Raw genomic sequence first — 16,200 nt, forward strand, 5'->3', positions numbered from 1 at the left:
GCCTACGTCATGGCATCGTTTCCCACTGGAACCAATTTAGTTCATGCCAAATAGCTAGTGTTTTATAAAATCGTGGTGTTTTTTTGTGCAAGTTTATTTAAATTATTTGGGCGTCACGAGGAACTGCGTTTTGCTAATGATACCCACCAGCGATTAGGCGGCGCTAACAAAGAAAAAACTATGAAAAAACGAATTAGGCGCCCCGCCCCCATGACCTTTCGAGGCGTTGCCTTTATAGCGTTTTTATTGTTTGCTTAATTTATAGGCTCGGGCGTTGTGTCATAATTAAAAATTTTTAAAACACCATACAGCGAAATCAGATAGCGGAAGCATACATTTGTTCATCCATTAACTTTTTGCAAGCACTGTGCTGGAAACTGGCGTGGGTGGGCGGCAACCCTGGAGGCCAAGCGCATGTAAACAAAATTATCAACAGCTGATAAGGCTTCTGCCTTTGTTTACAAACTCTTGGCTCATGAGGGAGTGAGAAAAGTCGGAAAACACCCCAAGGGAAAGAGAGAGCTTTTCACATTTTTTCCTCATTTATCCGGACTTTCTGGCACATGCGCCGTGTCCTTTTCTCGGAATCGGCTGCTGCGCGCTTGGAAGTAGCAATCCCATTGATTTTTATCCAGATTCCCGAAGTAGAGTTCTTAATCCGCACCCAAACTGACGGCTCCTGTTCAAGAAGAAAAAATTCTCGAAGAAAATTGCACAGAAAACTGTGAAAATAAAGCAGAAAATTGCAAAGAAAAATCTTAAAATCAAGATAAGCGAATTAAGGTGAAGTGCGTTATTTTCGAGTTTGTTCGGATGAGTTTAAGGTCTTAAATTGAAAATTCTTTGTGTCTACAGTTTGGGGCGTGGGCCTTTTGCTTAGCCATGTCCCTGGAGTAGGTGAAAAAGTGGAAAATCTATGGAGCCCTCCAGCAAATCCTGGCTGCTTTGCAGCATCCTTGTGCTCCTGACCATTGCCGCAGGTACGTACGTTGGTCGATCGGGCACGGAATGCCTTTCTGGCTGGGTGGTTATGTAATACAACAAGAAAAAAAAATCGAGAAGGACCTCCAATCAACTCTGTTAACTCTGCTAACCGTTTCTTAGTCCCGCAACTAAAAAAAAAAGAACATCCAAAAAGACAACTATCTCTTTCTTTCTTTCTCCTTAGCTAGCTAACGATTTTACAGCAATGATTTGATTTTTTTCTTAAATTTACAAATTGCGCTGGCAGCGCCACATTAACAAGTTCTCCAAGCTCTCAATTCCACCCGCACCAACGCTTGAACCACCGTGCCAACAAGCCAACGAGCCACCGGCCGCGGTCGCTGCTCCCTTGCAGCTTCTGGCATCCGACGTTTTGTGTATATAGCATATAGCCACACTACCCCACCATAGCCACAACCAAGAACGAAACCAACAAAAAGAATATGTAGTAGACCAGCTATAACCGCCACACAACCACCGACCACTCTCGACTTGCGATTGCCCGAAAAAGTGAGACTTGGAGAATCTGTCAAAGCGTCGCTGCTGCAGCGCTGCAAAAAAATACGAAAAAAAATTATAACCGAATCACAACTGCGCTAGTCATTCAACTGAGCCATCTATCAACTCTATCTATTACTATTATGTATTTGTTTATATTTCATAATATCAATTAGAACTCCTAATAGCACCAACTCCCGCACTCAGCCAAGTGCCCCAGACTAGACCCACTACTGCCATAGCCTCTATATGTATCTTCTATATCCGCATACAATATATAATCCTCAGCTTAGCTTTATATCTCTCGCTCTCTGTCACTTGCTCTCTCTCTGTCTCGCTCCTGCTCTCTATAAAAAATCTCTCTCCAATGCTCGAAAACTGTAAACTTTAAACTTGCGAATTACCTTACTTCCATTACTATACTTCCAGTACACCTGCATACTCTTGTAACTCTATAAATATTAATCAAAATATATCCCTAGCCTATGTTCGCTTTTGTAATTAAATATTTCTCCAGAGCCCCTCTGCATCTCTCTTGTACTTTCTATCTTTGTCTCTATCTCTCTCTCTCGCTCTGTCTCTCCGTTCTCACCCCCTGAAACCCCCTGACTATGTATCTGCGGAAAGCGTGGTAGCCAAGGTCCTTTAAGGGCCTGCAGGATGGGTGGTGGCGTACAGCATCCAGACCAGGCCACAGCAACCGAAATGAACAGCAACCGAAAGCAAAGCAAATCAAACGAAAATGCAAATGCGAATGCAATCAACTGAACCGGAATGCATACATATATACGTGTATATATATATATAAAGATTTCTGTATCAACTGCCGAATCTTAATTCATACTCCTTCTCTTCTGAGCAGTCCAAGAAGTAACGAAAAGAAAAGCAAAAATATGTAGAATTAAATATGTTCAAATAGACAGAAACCCCCCCTTAAACAAACAGCCATAATAGTGTTCTTTGGTATATACATAAAAGGATAAAATAAAAGCAGAAAAATTAGTAACTTCATCCATACACACACACACACATCAACACTCGTACACTCGTTCATATACAAAAGGCATCGCTTAGTATCATCATAGAGACCAACCCCAATCATCTCATTCACTTAGCGTAAAGTGCAACTCAGAAAAAAATATATATAAACGAGTTCCAAAAACCACTCACACCGTAGAAAAAGTTCGTGCTCCATATATGGAGCCGCACACGTGCACACACACACACATGTGCCACAAGGATAACCCGGTCACACACACAAGTAGCCGAGAGTATGGGATCCAGCATCCCTGAGCTTTTCTTTCTCTCTGTCTCACTTTTCCGTTCGGTGGAGCTTTTCCGGATAAAGTTTCCACAGCCCAGCTGTCGGGCAGGATATGGCCGTCTCTCTCCCGCCCAACAGGATGAAGAAGAAGATTAAGAGGTATCCTTTAGGTTTCTAGTTATCCCTGCTGGGGCGCCAAAACAAAAAAGTTGCACCTTGTGAAGCACAAAAACATGAAAAGTATCCAAATAGTTAGCCTTGAAACCTTGTTGAATTAGTGATTTCTTGTGCCAGGCTCTAGGACTGTAAGAATCGCGAGGCACTTGCATTAAACCACCCACTGTGGGCGGGGGACCCACTGTATCTCCGCCCATAGGCCCTGTTTAATGGAAGTGCCTCCCACGCGGCGTATACTCAACGTAGGCCAGAACTACAACAAAAACAGCTAACAACACCAACAGTGTCACGTGGTACGTGCACACCACCATACAACAGACACCCACCTGCACCACCACCACAACAACCACTACAAATACCACTACAGACACAGAAATATTAACCAAATTGGAGCGGTCCATTTTTGTTTAACTTTCCAAATCAAAATTCCAAATCAATGATGAAGTTGAAGATGAAGAATCGGTTTTAAATCTGAAATGTCTCTGTCCTATCTTCCTATTTCTCAGTCTCTATCCTCTATCTCTTTCTGCCTCTTCCTCTCTCTAACTCTCTCTCTCTATCTCGCTCTATCAATCTGTCACTGTCTAACTCTATCTGTCTATAAGTTAAAAATCATTCAAAATTAAAAAAGAACAACAAGAAATACTTAAACAGAATACAACAATTTTGCTCATCCGTTCGTTTCTTTGTTTCTCTGTATTTTCTTTATTATGGTTACCGTTATCTCTGAATTCTTCTGTATGTCCGCCATTTTGTGTTATGTCCCTATCCTTGTTCCCTGAAATGTTCAATGTTTGTTTAAAAAATGTTTATTTTTTCTTTTACTTTTGGATATCCTTGACTCCCACTCCCACTTCCGTTTCCGTTTTCCTTGTTTTCGTTTTTCGTTTTCCGTTTCCTGTATCCCGTTTCCCGTTTCCGTTGTGTTTTTTAGTCAGTGCATCCGAAGATGAAGAGCGCTTGGTGCGTGACCTCTTTCGAGGCTATAATAAACTCATACGACCCGTACAGAATATGACACAAAAAGTTGGAGTAAGATTTGGTTTGGCGTTCGTACAGCTAATCAATGTCGTAAGTGTTCTCAAATCAAATTTTCTGTCAAACAGAAAAAAAAACCCGAATAATAACAATAAGAATTTGCTATAAAAAACAAAAAATATAAAACTAACATTCGTAGAGTGTAAATGTGTTTTCGAGTTCTGTTCCTAACAAATTCTTCAGTTTCGTTGCTGTCATACCAATACTCTTCCATCCAATTACACACACAATTAAACTCTCACACACACACAACATTCACAAACACACATGCACTGGCTGCACCCGAGACCACGCCCCTTTTTGGAAAAAGGGGGGGCGCCGGTAGAAAGGGGGAGCCGAAGCCAATGTTTTCAGTTTCGGTTATGCTTTGTAAATAATTACGTACACTTTGTCTTGACTTTGTATGTTTGTAGTGGACTTGATGCTAGAAAATCAAATACAAAATACAAATACTAACCCTAACAAATTAAGATTTAACAAGAAAAAAAAAAACTAACCAACTAACAAAAAAACTAACCAACTGAAGTAAAGCCACATGCGAAATAATGTCTTACTACCTTCCCACCCGCTCTCTCTCTCGACTTCTCGATTGTGTACGCCAAAAATTCGATTCGATTTCGATTCATTTCGAATCTCAAATGCAAATCGTACCCGTACTTCGTACCGTACTTCTTTCACACCACCAAACCACCAACCGACTAACCAACCAATCAACCAACCACCAAACCACCACCATCTGATCACAATCAAAAAAACAAACCAAAAAAAAAATCTAAAAAACGAATTCCCGAAACCGAATATCGAAAATCGAAAACCGATCAAGAATGAGAAAAATCAAATTATGAAATCAAACGTTTGGTTACGTTTGGTTTGGTTCGACTACCAGCTGCAGTGGGATGAGGCCGACTACGGCGGCATCGGGGTGTTGCGTCTGCCCCCCGACAAGGTTTGGAAGCCGGACATTGTGCTCTTCAATAAGTGAGTAAATGGCTCTTATTCCTAGCTAACCCACCAATTAACTCCAACTCTGAACACTAACCAAAATAGTCAAAAACCGTAGGCGAAAGCAGAGTGCTAAATTGCTTTTCTCAGCAGAAGATAGCTCTTCCTTAGAACATGTAACTAATATTCCATTTTATGTATGCAGTGCCGACGGCAACTACGAGGTGCGGTATAAGTCCAACGTCCTGATCTACCCAACGGGCGAGGTCCTGTGGGTGCCACCGGCCATTTACCAGAGCTCCTGCACCATCGACGTCACCTACTTCCCCTTCGATCAGCAGACCTGCATCATGAAGTTCGGCTCCTGGACCTTCAACGGTGATCAGGTGTCCCTGGCCCTCTACAACAACAAGAACTTTGTGGATCTATCGGATTACTGGAAGTCGGGCACCTGGGACATTATCGAGGTCCCGGCCTATCTCAACGTCTACGACGGCGATGCTAACCACCCCACGGAGACGGACATCACATTCTACATAATCATCCGTCGCAAGACCCTATTCTACACGGTCAACTTGATTCTGCCCACAGTTCTCATCTCGTTCCTCTGCGTGTTGGTCTTCTACCTGCCAGCCGAGGCCGGCGAGAAGGTGAGTTGTTAGGGTGGGATTACCTCATAGGGGCCTACCTAGAAGGGTTACTTCATAGCAGTGCTTGTAAAATCATGTTTAATGAGAGTTTCTAAGTAAGAACTAGCATTAAATTCTGTTTAAAATATTAACTAATGAGAGAGATCCCACATACCTTAATGTAACGACCACTATATATAATATATTCCTCCAATGTAAGTAAGAACTAGCATTAAATTCTGTTTAAAATATTAACTAATGAGAGAGATCCCACATACCTTAATGTAACGGCCACTACCTATAATATATTCCTCCTATGTTTTGCTTAAATTTCTGGTTTCGAGGTTCATGGCCATTACCTATTACATATCATGGTTAATTACATAATTACGTCCTAGGTTACGCTTGGAATTAGCATTTTGCTGTCACTGGTTGTGTTCCTGTTGCTGGTATCCAAGATTCTACCGCCGACGTCACTGGTGCTACCGCTGATCGCCAAATATCTGCTGTTCACCTTCATCATGAACACGGTGTCCATCTTGGTAACTGTGATCATCATCAACTGGAACTTCCGAGGGCCGCGCACCCACCGCATGCCCATGTACATCCGCTCCATTTTTCTGCACTATCTGCCCGCATTCTTGTTTATGAAGCGGCCCCGGAAGACTCGCCTGCGCTGGATGATGGAGATGCCCGGGATGAGCATGCCCGCCCACCCCCACCCGTCGTACGGCTCGCCGGCGGAGCTGCCGAAGCATATCAGCGCCATCGGGGGCAAGCAGTCGAAGATGGAGGTCATGGAGCTGTCGGACCTCCACCATCCGAACTGCAAGATCAACCGCAAGGTCAACAGCGGTGCGGACCTGGGCCTGGGCGATGGCTGCCGGCGGGAGAGCGAGTCCTCCGACTCAATCCTGCTCTCTCCGGAGGCCAGCAAGGCCACCGAGGCAGTTGAGTTCATAGCTGAGCACTTGCGGAACGAGGATCTCTACATACAGGTTAACCTAGAAAAACAAACCTAAATTTGAATAAAAATACTAACAATTCCTTATCCGCAGACCCGTGAGGACTGGAAGTACGTGGCCATGGTGATCGATCGCTTGCAACTGTACATCTTCTTCATTGTGACCACGGCCGGAACGGTTGGCATTCTGATGGATGCCCCGCACATCTTCGAGTACGTGGACCAAGATCGCATCATCGAGATCTATCGGGGAAAGTAAACCCGGATGGAGACCGGATGGAGGAAGCTTGGGAGCAGCCCTTGGCTAATTAAAATGGTTAACAGCATTGCAAACGCAACAATAATAAGCAAATGAAGTATTGAGACAAAAGTAAACAATGAAAAATTGCAACAATTAAAGCGGATTTTTAGATTTTAATAATTAAACGTACACTAAACGATAATTGCTTGGGCAGAATTAACACCTAACATAACTAACTAATATTAAATCTTTTGGTAAACACACGAATCGGAACACTAACTCACTAACTAACAACTCTAACGAACAGTCGAAAAACTTGAAACAAAAGCAAATAATTCACCAAAATCACAGAAGCAACAAATGTTAAAACAAATGAATCAAAACCTAGTGGAATTGTGAGTAATTTATAATTTTTAAAACGAACTTAGCTAATACAGATGTAGAGACGTACATATATAGAACGAGGGTTTAGTTTAAGTGCAATAACGTTTTGTCAGGACTTTGTTATTATGTTGTGCCGAAACTTAAACTTAAGTAATCCAATTTAACGAATAAGATTTAAGAACGAACACACTGAATCAATTTGTAAATGCTTCTCGATCAAAGCGGCTAGCATGGAGATCACTTATGAACCCGGAGCCAGCATGAAACCAATAAAAATGCAAAGTTAATTAATCGCCTGGCTTGGTCGTTTGCGGCGTGTTACGCGCTAAGCCAATTGGCTTATTAACTAATCGATATGGGCATAACATTTTATTGACCAACTGGAGAATGTCGGCTCCAATGAGTGGCTGGATGGCTCTGGCATGCCCACGGCAATAAGCATCAAAGTGGGTGGTGGGGGAGCCAATTATGTAAGCACGATTCTAGCAGATCTTGGCCATATGTGCTCCGTTCGGTAACTGTCTGAGGCAGTCATCAGAAGTTCACACATTAATCATCCGCCCACGTTGCCCGTGGTGTGAATTCTGTCGTCTCCCATCGGACATAATTAGCCAAACACACAGAACGGCCAGAAATCCCCTCGCCAAGTTCCTGGTTTTGGCACGGAACCTTAGATTAAGACAAAAAACTAACTAGTACGCGCTGTTATTGACTTCGAATCGCAAAGGTACAGACACTGGTACAGGCACAGATACACAGATACAGGCGCAGATAAAGATACAGTATCTTTACAGCATCTATCTTCACTTGTGGCTACATCAAAGGTTGCAGCATCACGACGGCCGAGAGACTCGGCCAAAACTCGTCTCGCTGGCTGACTCAAAGCCTCGGCATCTGAGCAGAGCTGAGCTGAGCGAACCTGGCTAACGGAGCCGACTTAGCCAGCCCAGCCGACTTAGGGGCTGCTCTGGGCCAGGCCGGTATAAATGCGCCAAGGGAGAACATTTGGGCATCATTCGATTTCTGATTTTGCAACGAAGACGTCGTCGGATAAGTAATATCGTGTGCGGTTCCTCAGCGAAAACGGTAACAGTTTTCATTTCGCGCTTTGTGATATTTGTTGTTGGGAAAACTCGGAAAATCCGAGAAATGGTAAGTTGGCTGGCAGCCGGAAAAGCTTGGTCTCCGCTCTGATGCGTTTTCGTTCCGTGTTGCAGCGTTGTTGCTTTGTGCCGCTGGTGGCTCTGCTCTTGGCAGCAGGCATCCGGGCGGATGTCTCCCACCTGGACACGGATCTCCAGGAGGATGGCTATCATTACAAGCAGCCTTCGGTGCCGTTCCCTCCTCCGGGATCAGGCAACGGCATCGAGGACTCGGGCATAGGATCGGGTCCTGCCCCCTCGGCTCCGGCTCCTTCATACGGACCGCCTCAGACGCAGCCCCCACGTCCTCCGCCGCAGCCCACGCCTCCGGCACCTTCGTACGGACCCCCCCAGACGCAGCCACCTCGTCCTCCACCACAGCCCACGCCTCCGGCACCTTCGTACGGACCCCCCCAGACGCAGCCACCTCGTCCTCCGCCACAGCCCACGCCTCCGGCTCCTTCCTATGGACCTCCGCAGACGCAGCCACCTCGTCCGCCGCCACAGCCCACTCCCCCAGCTCCTTCCTATGGACCTCCGCAGACGCAGCCACCTCGTCCGCCGCCACAGCCCACGCCCCCAGCTCCATCCTATGGACCACCTCAAACTCTTCCCCCACGTCCGCCACCGCAGCCAACGCCTCCCTCGGGTCAGCCCGGACAGGAGTATCTGCCCCCGGATCAACCTAGGCCTCGACCAACTCCCTCGCGTCCCCAGCCTCCTCCACCACCGCCACCATCAAGGCCTCAGCCCACTCCTGGATACGGACCTCCACCTTCTCCCCCAGCTCCACCCGCGCCTACTCCTTCGTACGGACCCCCACCTAGCCAGCCCTCACCACCAAGTCCTCAGCCACCACGTCCTCAGCCTCCTAGTCCACCGGCACCACGTCCTACACCTGGAAACGAATACCTGCCTCCCCCTGGAGAGAACGAAGTGACTCCGGCTCAGCCACAGCCAACTGCTCCGGCTCCATCCTATGGACCCCCACCGTCGTCGCCACCAGGACCCACCTATCAACCACGTCCTCCTACTCCACCCAGCCCTCCGGCGCCAACTTACCAGCCACGTCCTCCAACACCACCAGCACCCACCTACCAGCCTCGTCCTCCAACACCGCCTGCACCTCCAGCACCAACTTACCAGCCTCGTCCTCCAGCACCTCCAGCTCCCACTTACCAGCCACTGCCGCCCGCACCCACTCCACCAGCACCCACTTATCAGCCCCGCCCGCCCGCACCACCAGCACCTACTCAGGAGTATGGACCCCCACCCACCAGTGGTGGCGACGAGGCGGGATCCCTGGGACCCGACGGCTACAACTACAACAAGCCTGCCAAGCCCTTCACCTTCTAGAGGATCCGCAATACTCCACTAAGCGACTTTAGTCCTGTGAATCACTCAGCCCCTTGAAGTCCTCAAACATCAAAGAAATATTATTCCAAATAAAAAAACAAAAACTAAATTGAAAACCAAAGTCAAAACTGGATACGTCACTCGCTCGGGGGATTTGTTGGTGGGTCAATGTTCCATCCAACTGGCCTTCTGGGGCGTCACTTTTGACAACCACATGCAGAGAAAAAAATGCAACCGAAATAAATGCAATTGCTACATTATTATTCATAATATAAAACTTCTTCAAAAACAAAGTTGCAGTTTGTTTCTGCCCATGTAGTCTTTTAATAGTTATGGAAATATTTCTATTTTCCAATGCATAGCCAAAATACCAGCGGGTCAAGTGCAGCCCCCACCCAGTGGTGCAAAGTGGCCACTGTCCAGTTGGTAGGTCAAATCAATCAAGCTGGAGGCGCCATAAATCAGAGGCGGAAATTCCGAGAGCTACGGGCAGCCGTGAACGTTTTCAGGGGGTCGAAAGCGGTGTTTGCAAGTCTATAAACCCATAGCGACTACATATCGGCTATATACTGGTATGTTTATGCACTTACAGATAGACATACATATATATGAATTGTATTTTTTGAGAGCCCATAACGACTGCGACTGGCAGTGCAAGGCATTGCATCCATACATGGGCCATTCAAGGTGCTGTTAGAGCCAAAATAAATATGAGCGCGTCGATCGATGATCACCGATTGGCGATTGGTTGTGGCGATTGGAGAACCCGCGATTCCCACCGACTCTCGGCGGGCTGTTAGTCATTCAGTCTGTTAGTCGGTCTGTCTGTCGCCAGGTTCATCAGTCATTTAGTCAATATGTCAGTCGGCTCAGTCAATAAATTGAGTTAGCCGTGGCAACTTCATTAGGTTGCCCAAAAATAAAGATAAACAAGAAGAAAAAAACCAAAACTGCAACTGGCGCGTTGTGCAACGATTCTCCGCTAGGGCTCTGAAGGAGATCTTTGGGGGTTGCGGCAAAGCAAAAACTATGCAACCGAGTGGGCGAAGGGGAAGGGTCGGAGGTACTGCCACTAATTACATAAGCACATACTTACTAGACACAAACGGCCTTCAATTTCGCTGGACGACAGAGGCGCCCTAAGCCAGCTCGATCTTTGAGTATGAGCCATTTGATTAACGTCTTAACGAGCGCTCCGCCTGGGTGTGATTTATGTTGTCAGCCATAAGGCATAAGGCATAAGGCATGGGGCATGAGGCGTAAGGCATCAGACATCAACCATCGAATCTGCAGCTGCACTTAGACTCGGCTTTTTGCCCAGTTGATTTATGATTACAGCATGGCACTTGAAACTTGAAAAGATTCGGCATGACAAGAGATTCGCCACGCATTGTTTGCCGCGCCACGATAATTATGCGATGGAAATTATCGACCAGCAAACAAATAGATATGGACTGTACCTAATCCGGAGCGGTTCAACGAGAACAAGTTCATTTACAGCCAGTCAGTCAGACACCTGCTGACCCTAGCTAATTTCGCAGATGTTACTCTGAGGGGGCGATGACGATTCAGATTCGTATTCGCATTTGGATTCCCTTTGCCTCCATCCGGGTGTAAATTTCCCAAACAAGCTATTAATATTCTGCTGCTCAGACATCAAACAAGCACGCAAATGTAAATGCGAGTATAAATATGAAATCATTCTAAAATCAAAAGCCACAACAAAAAGATTATATTTAATATTTTTAGCCGCTGGCTTCTTCGTCTTCGCCGTTGATTGTCTCTCAAATTTCCAATTAATTCTTCACATTATTCCGACAGCAGCTAATCGAAAATATTAATGAACATATTATAATTATGACTTAATAGACATTCAATAAAGTCACCAATTGATTTATGCCAGCGCCACAAGCCATAAACTTAAATACATCACCTGTTCGAAGATCTAAGAGGTAAATTGCGCATACGCAGTGTGGCCCCATCCCTTCTTGGGGCTTTGTCCGGGCTGCATTACGTTACGTTAGCCTCTTGTAAATCAATCACAGGCGAAATTGCCCTTGGCACAGTTTCCCCAATACTATTTTTTTTCTATTCTCCCCCTCGTTGATGGTTTTTTGTCGGCTCATAACTGTTCAATTGTAAAACGCACTCCAATCGTTTCCAACAGGCGTTGCGTACGATGATTTGTGTAGACGGCACAGGCCAGGCAAAATATGAATCAACCCGTCAGTGGCACTCAAGTGCCCGAGAGTCAGACAAAAAGCAACAAAAGCCAGCAATGAAAATCAGTCACGCATGCAGCTGGCTTTGCGCAATCATGCTTGAGAACTACATCATGTCGCAGCTTAAAATTTGGCTTTCAAAATTATGAAAAAAGTGGACAAAGCCGGGCTTGAAAGTCTCTTTAATTTGAAGTGTACTTTGAGGCTGATTTTCGGTCTGTAGAGCTTTGGTTAGAAGCTTTTAATCTCGGCTTAGATTTTAACATGGGCTTTTAATTGGATTTCAAAAATATATTAGCTGAAGGCTTTTAAAAGGGGGGTTTTTCTATTAGACTTCATGACACGAACCAATAAATATTAATTAAATTCTTAAATTAAATGAATAAAACTTTTATTCTATATCATTTATTCCATAACAAAAGTTTAAAGTCTTTTTATTATTCTACACACAGAAGTGTAGGATCAAAAATACCCCAACTGCACACCATAAATTTCTTTAACCCGTTTAGCCAGAACTTAAAATCTCACCTATTCAGCTATTTAGTTCATATTTTTCAAACAGGTTTTCACCTTCTTTTAATTATTCATATTGATAAGTAAACAAACTCCAACATCGTTACTATTTTTAAATATTTTTGGCTAGGCCGTGCTCGAAATGATTCATTTAAATATCGGCAATCAACATACAACTCGACCCGAGCAACTGATGTCTCAATTTATGGATCGGCACCAGAAATTCCGCATAATCCATTTGCGCCATACGACTTCCTTATCCAATTGACCGATATTGCCCCCTTGCCGCTTCCCTCGGACAAATCCGTGGCACAAGTCGCATGGTTGTTTCGCATTAACAGTAAATTAATCAATTGCTAATAGATGTTTAACAACTGTTTAACCTTCTCGGCGAGCATTCGAGTTGCTCACGAATAAATCATACAAAAACAAATTCGAGACAGCGGCGATTTATGATTAAGTTTGGCGATTCTTGAGCGTGAACAAAATCGTTTAGGAGCCGCAAAAATTGGCAATTACTCGGTCTTCGGTTCCAGACTTGGATCAAGTTAGACTTGGAGCTCGTGGCCAAAGTGAATAGCCATTAAATTGGCGTAGCCTTTGTTAATTGTCTGCCGAGGAGGTGGAGGTGCAGGCGACGGTGTTCGCCGGAGGAAGGATGATTGCCTTTGTAAATGACTCCAAAAAAATATTTAATATATATATTTTTAGAGATTGCTGTGGGCGCCAGTGATTAGCATAATACCAAGGCATCGGCAACACATTTTGCCCGGTCTATTAAATTTTAATTATAAAACGAACAAAACGCCAACATTAATCAACGACGCGACGGCGACACGTTCGCATTCGGCATAAAATCACGACAAATATGAAGACAAGACTCGATTCGGTCTAGATCGATTTGAAAATTCATTCATTCATACATTCGATTATCGCCTTAGCCCCCGAGAGGGCGGCTTTGTCACGCAAATTTTGTCATTTGTTGGCTTAAATCGCTTCTGACTGGTTGACTGGCTGACTAGCTGGCAGGCTGACGACCAGTGTGAAGCAATTAACGGAAAATATATTTGGCCACATCCATCGATGTGGGTCGTTGTCTTGAGCACTGACAGCACTTGTCAAACCAATCCATAATGGATGTCAAAATAAAACCCAAAAGCCGAGTCGAGCCGATCCGAGGTGGCTCAAAAATGCAAATGCAGAGTCAACACAAAGGGGCAACCGATTCGGATTGAAAAGGCAACACATCCGTAGCAGTTAATCCAATGTTTACAATCTCTTTACAAAATTTGACCTTGGCCTTACACAGACACAAAGCGCAGCAAACGGCATCCGATTTGAAACAATGTCATAGCAGTTAGCCGAGCCATCAGAGAAACAGTGTGGATGCAAATTTCAGCTCGACTATCTGACAGATGCCGTGTTAATCCGCGATCCGTTGACTCACTCAGGCTGGCCAGGTGGAGAAGAATCTTACACGGCAGACAGAGCGGCGGGCCAGGCCAAGAAGAACCTTCATCATCATCCCCAACCCATCGCCATAATAGTCGCCATCATCATCGTCCAAATCAAACGGGTTTCTCTAATGGCCATTAACTAAAGCCTCTTCTAAGACCATAATAATCAGCATTAGCATTTGTGCAAATTGACTAGAATGGCTTATACTTATAAATATAAACATTTAAATCGACTCGTTTGCGAATCATGCCTCTTCCCCAGAACGGGTTCATTTCGTATCTATCAGATCCATTGCTCAGTGTCAGGGTGCGTTTGTCACCGAACTAGAGCGGCATGAATGGAATCAATCTGATTGATTGCTTGTTTTTCTGGGATCCACCTCATTAGCCGTATAAGCTTAATGCCGATTTTATTGCTCCAATTAATCAGAATTCAAGTTCACTGCCGTTCTATTACAGCATCTTCTAAGCCGCGAATTGGTAGAGTATTTTTCGGGGTATTTCGAAAAGGGAAACGTTTCCGATACCAAATACAGATACTTTATGTCCGCTATTCCGGCTTATCGCGCAGAGTTTTAAAAGGAGAATGTGGCCTCAATATGTGAGTTATGGTCAACTAGTTTGCTTTTTATGGCCAAATGCAGGTCAAATTCTAAGATGATTTCCATAAAATTAGTCATATTAGGTCGAGTCGTTATAGTTTTATGATTCTTTAAAATATAAAAGGAAGTTATAGGAAATATTATGGACAATTTGTTAGCTTAACTGGAATATACCTAATTAAATTTTTAAATTCTTTGAAGTTCGATTTGTCCTAATTTGATAATTTTGCAGATTTTTAAATTTGCTTTAAAAAAAAAAAATTTTTTTTTATTTTATTTGGAGTCAAAGTTCAAACCGCCAGCTCAGATGGCACGAGCCGTCTAAAAGGTGCCAAAAGTGGCTAAATTGCTGAGGTTCACAGCCACCAACGTCGCGACGTCTCTGATTTTGATGTTTTTTTTTAGCCCCTCAGGCGGCATCGATGCCATTGTTTAGTGTTGTTTCGAAACAAATTATAAGGGGAGATAATAAAAAACTAATTATTAAGTTAAACAATGATTAGGTGAAGCTCTTTTGTGGCATTGTTGCCAGTCGAGTTCTTAGTCTCCTTTCCATTCCCATTCCCATTTGGTTTCCTATTTTATTTCGATTCTAGCTAATTTCAATAATTAATTTATGCTTCCCATTAAATGTTAACGTTCTTTTGCGGCAGCTTTCACTGTGCGCGTGTCCCGGCCCGCCGGTTTGTCTGCGACTGGCGATCGATTAGAACCAGAATAATCTACGGCGAATCTATTGTTAAGCAACCTGTTTCTCTTTCAGGGAATCGTTTTAAAGACTTCATCCCAAGCCCCTGTAGGTCAAGTGGCCAACTGAATTAGTTGTTAAATCATTTGTTACCAAGCTCCCTCATCTTGACGGTACAGAGGCGGAAACAAGTCCACATTGGCTGGCTATTTAAAGACAATTTATTGTGGCGTTTATGAGTATTTCGAGTACCCCGACATTCTGAGGTGTTGCAATAAATATTTCTGTGCCTAGATCACTGCCTCTACATCAAAGTCGCACATAAATATTAATGAAAATAGGGGTAACACAGCTATGCTGAAACGTTTGCCGCTTGTTTTGAAATGTGTATTTCGACAAGAGTATGCCAGAGCTTCCAATTGTCTCCTCATGATGATATATTTGCTGTGCCCCGGCTGTTGTTTGTTATAAATTTTTGCGTAAATTATTGAATATTCATAATGGTGATGCTCTCCGGCTCTGGTCTGATGCGTGGTGAATGTGCGGAAGCTTGTACAAATAAAATAAAGTTCCACAAAATATTTACGAAGCATTGTGACGAGAATCGTGATACAAAAAAAGGAATGGTTTTAGTCTAGCTTGAGAATCTTTTTGTTAGGAGCCAAGGGCACTTATAAACTATATGAAATTTGGCATGGGTTCGCGTTAGAATGCTTTAAGCTTCTTAATAAATTAATTTTTATGCAGGAAAATGTCAACCAAAAACACGAAGCAACGAAAATGTTTTATATCTTTGTTATTCACACGCGCAGACATATTTAAATGGTAAGCAAAACTGTCGGCCAGATAACGAGGCGTGTCTTACCAAAGACACGATCTGTTACCAACAAAAGTGGAAGCGACAAAAATATTCAAAACGAACCTCTAGTGGGCCTCTATTGTGGTCCTTATCAGGTGATGGGAATCGCATGTAAACACGCCCAACCAGTCAGCCTTTGCTAGTGAATTTCGGTATTTCTCATTTTAGGCTTAACCCCGGCCGGACAACAGGTCGCATGCATAATATTATGTTTGAACTCTCGTAGAAAAACACAGAACG

At 44.1% G+C, this 16,200-nt stretch overlaps 2 protein-coding genes across 2 annotated transcripts; both read left to right on the forward strand.

Annotated features, from left to right (window-relative positions):
- The first annotated feature begins 625 nt into the window (after window positions 1-625).
- Window positions 626-7,412, forward strand: nAChRbeta1 (nicotinic acetylcholine receptor beta1). The gene is made up of 7 exons (XM_043212034.2): window positions 626-788; window positions 856-980; window positions 3,858-3,994; window positions 4,785-4,939; window positions 5,109-5,553; window positions 5,931-6,530; window positions 6,591-7,412. The coding sequence occupies exons 2-7, from the start codon at window positions 917-919 to the stop codon at window positions 6,753-6,755; spliced, it is 1,566 nt and encodes a 521-aa protein (XP_043067969.1). The 5' UTR covers window positions 626-788; window positions 856-916; the 3' UTR covers window positions 6,756-7,412.
- Window positions 7,413-8,126: 714 nt separating this feature from the next.
- LOC108132546 (basic proline-rich protein) lies at window positions 8,127-9,747 on the forward strand. Its single transcript, XM_043212039.2, has 2 exons — window positions 8,127-8,273; window positions 8,339-9,747. Exons 1-2 carry the CDS (start codon window positions 8,271-8,273, stop codon window positions 9,617-9,619), a joined length of 1,284 nt encoding a protein of 427 aa, XP_043067974.1. The 5' UTR covers window positions 8,127-8,270; the 3' UTR covers window positions 9,620-9,747.
- Window positions 9,748-16,200: the final 6,453 nt, after the last annotated feature.

This window comes from Drosophila bipectinata, chromosome 3L (assembly GCF_030179905.1).
Source record: "Drosophila bipectinata strain 14024-0381.07 chromosome 3L, DbipHiC1v2, whole genome shotgun sequence".
NCBI lineage: Eukaryota > Metazoa > Arthropoda > Insecta > Diptera > Drosophilidae > Drosophila > Drosophila bipectinata.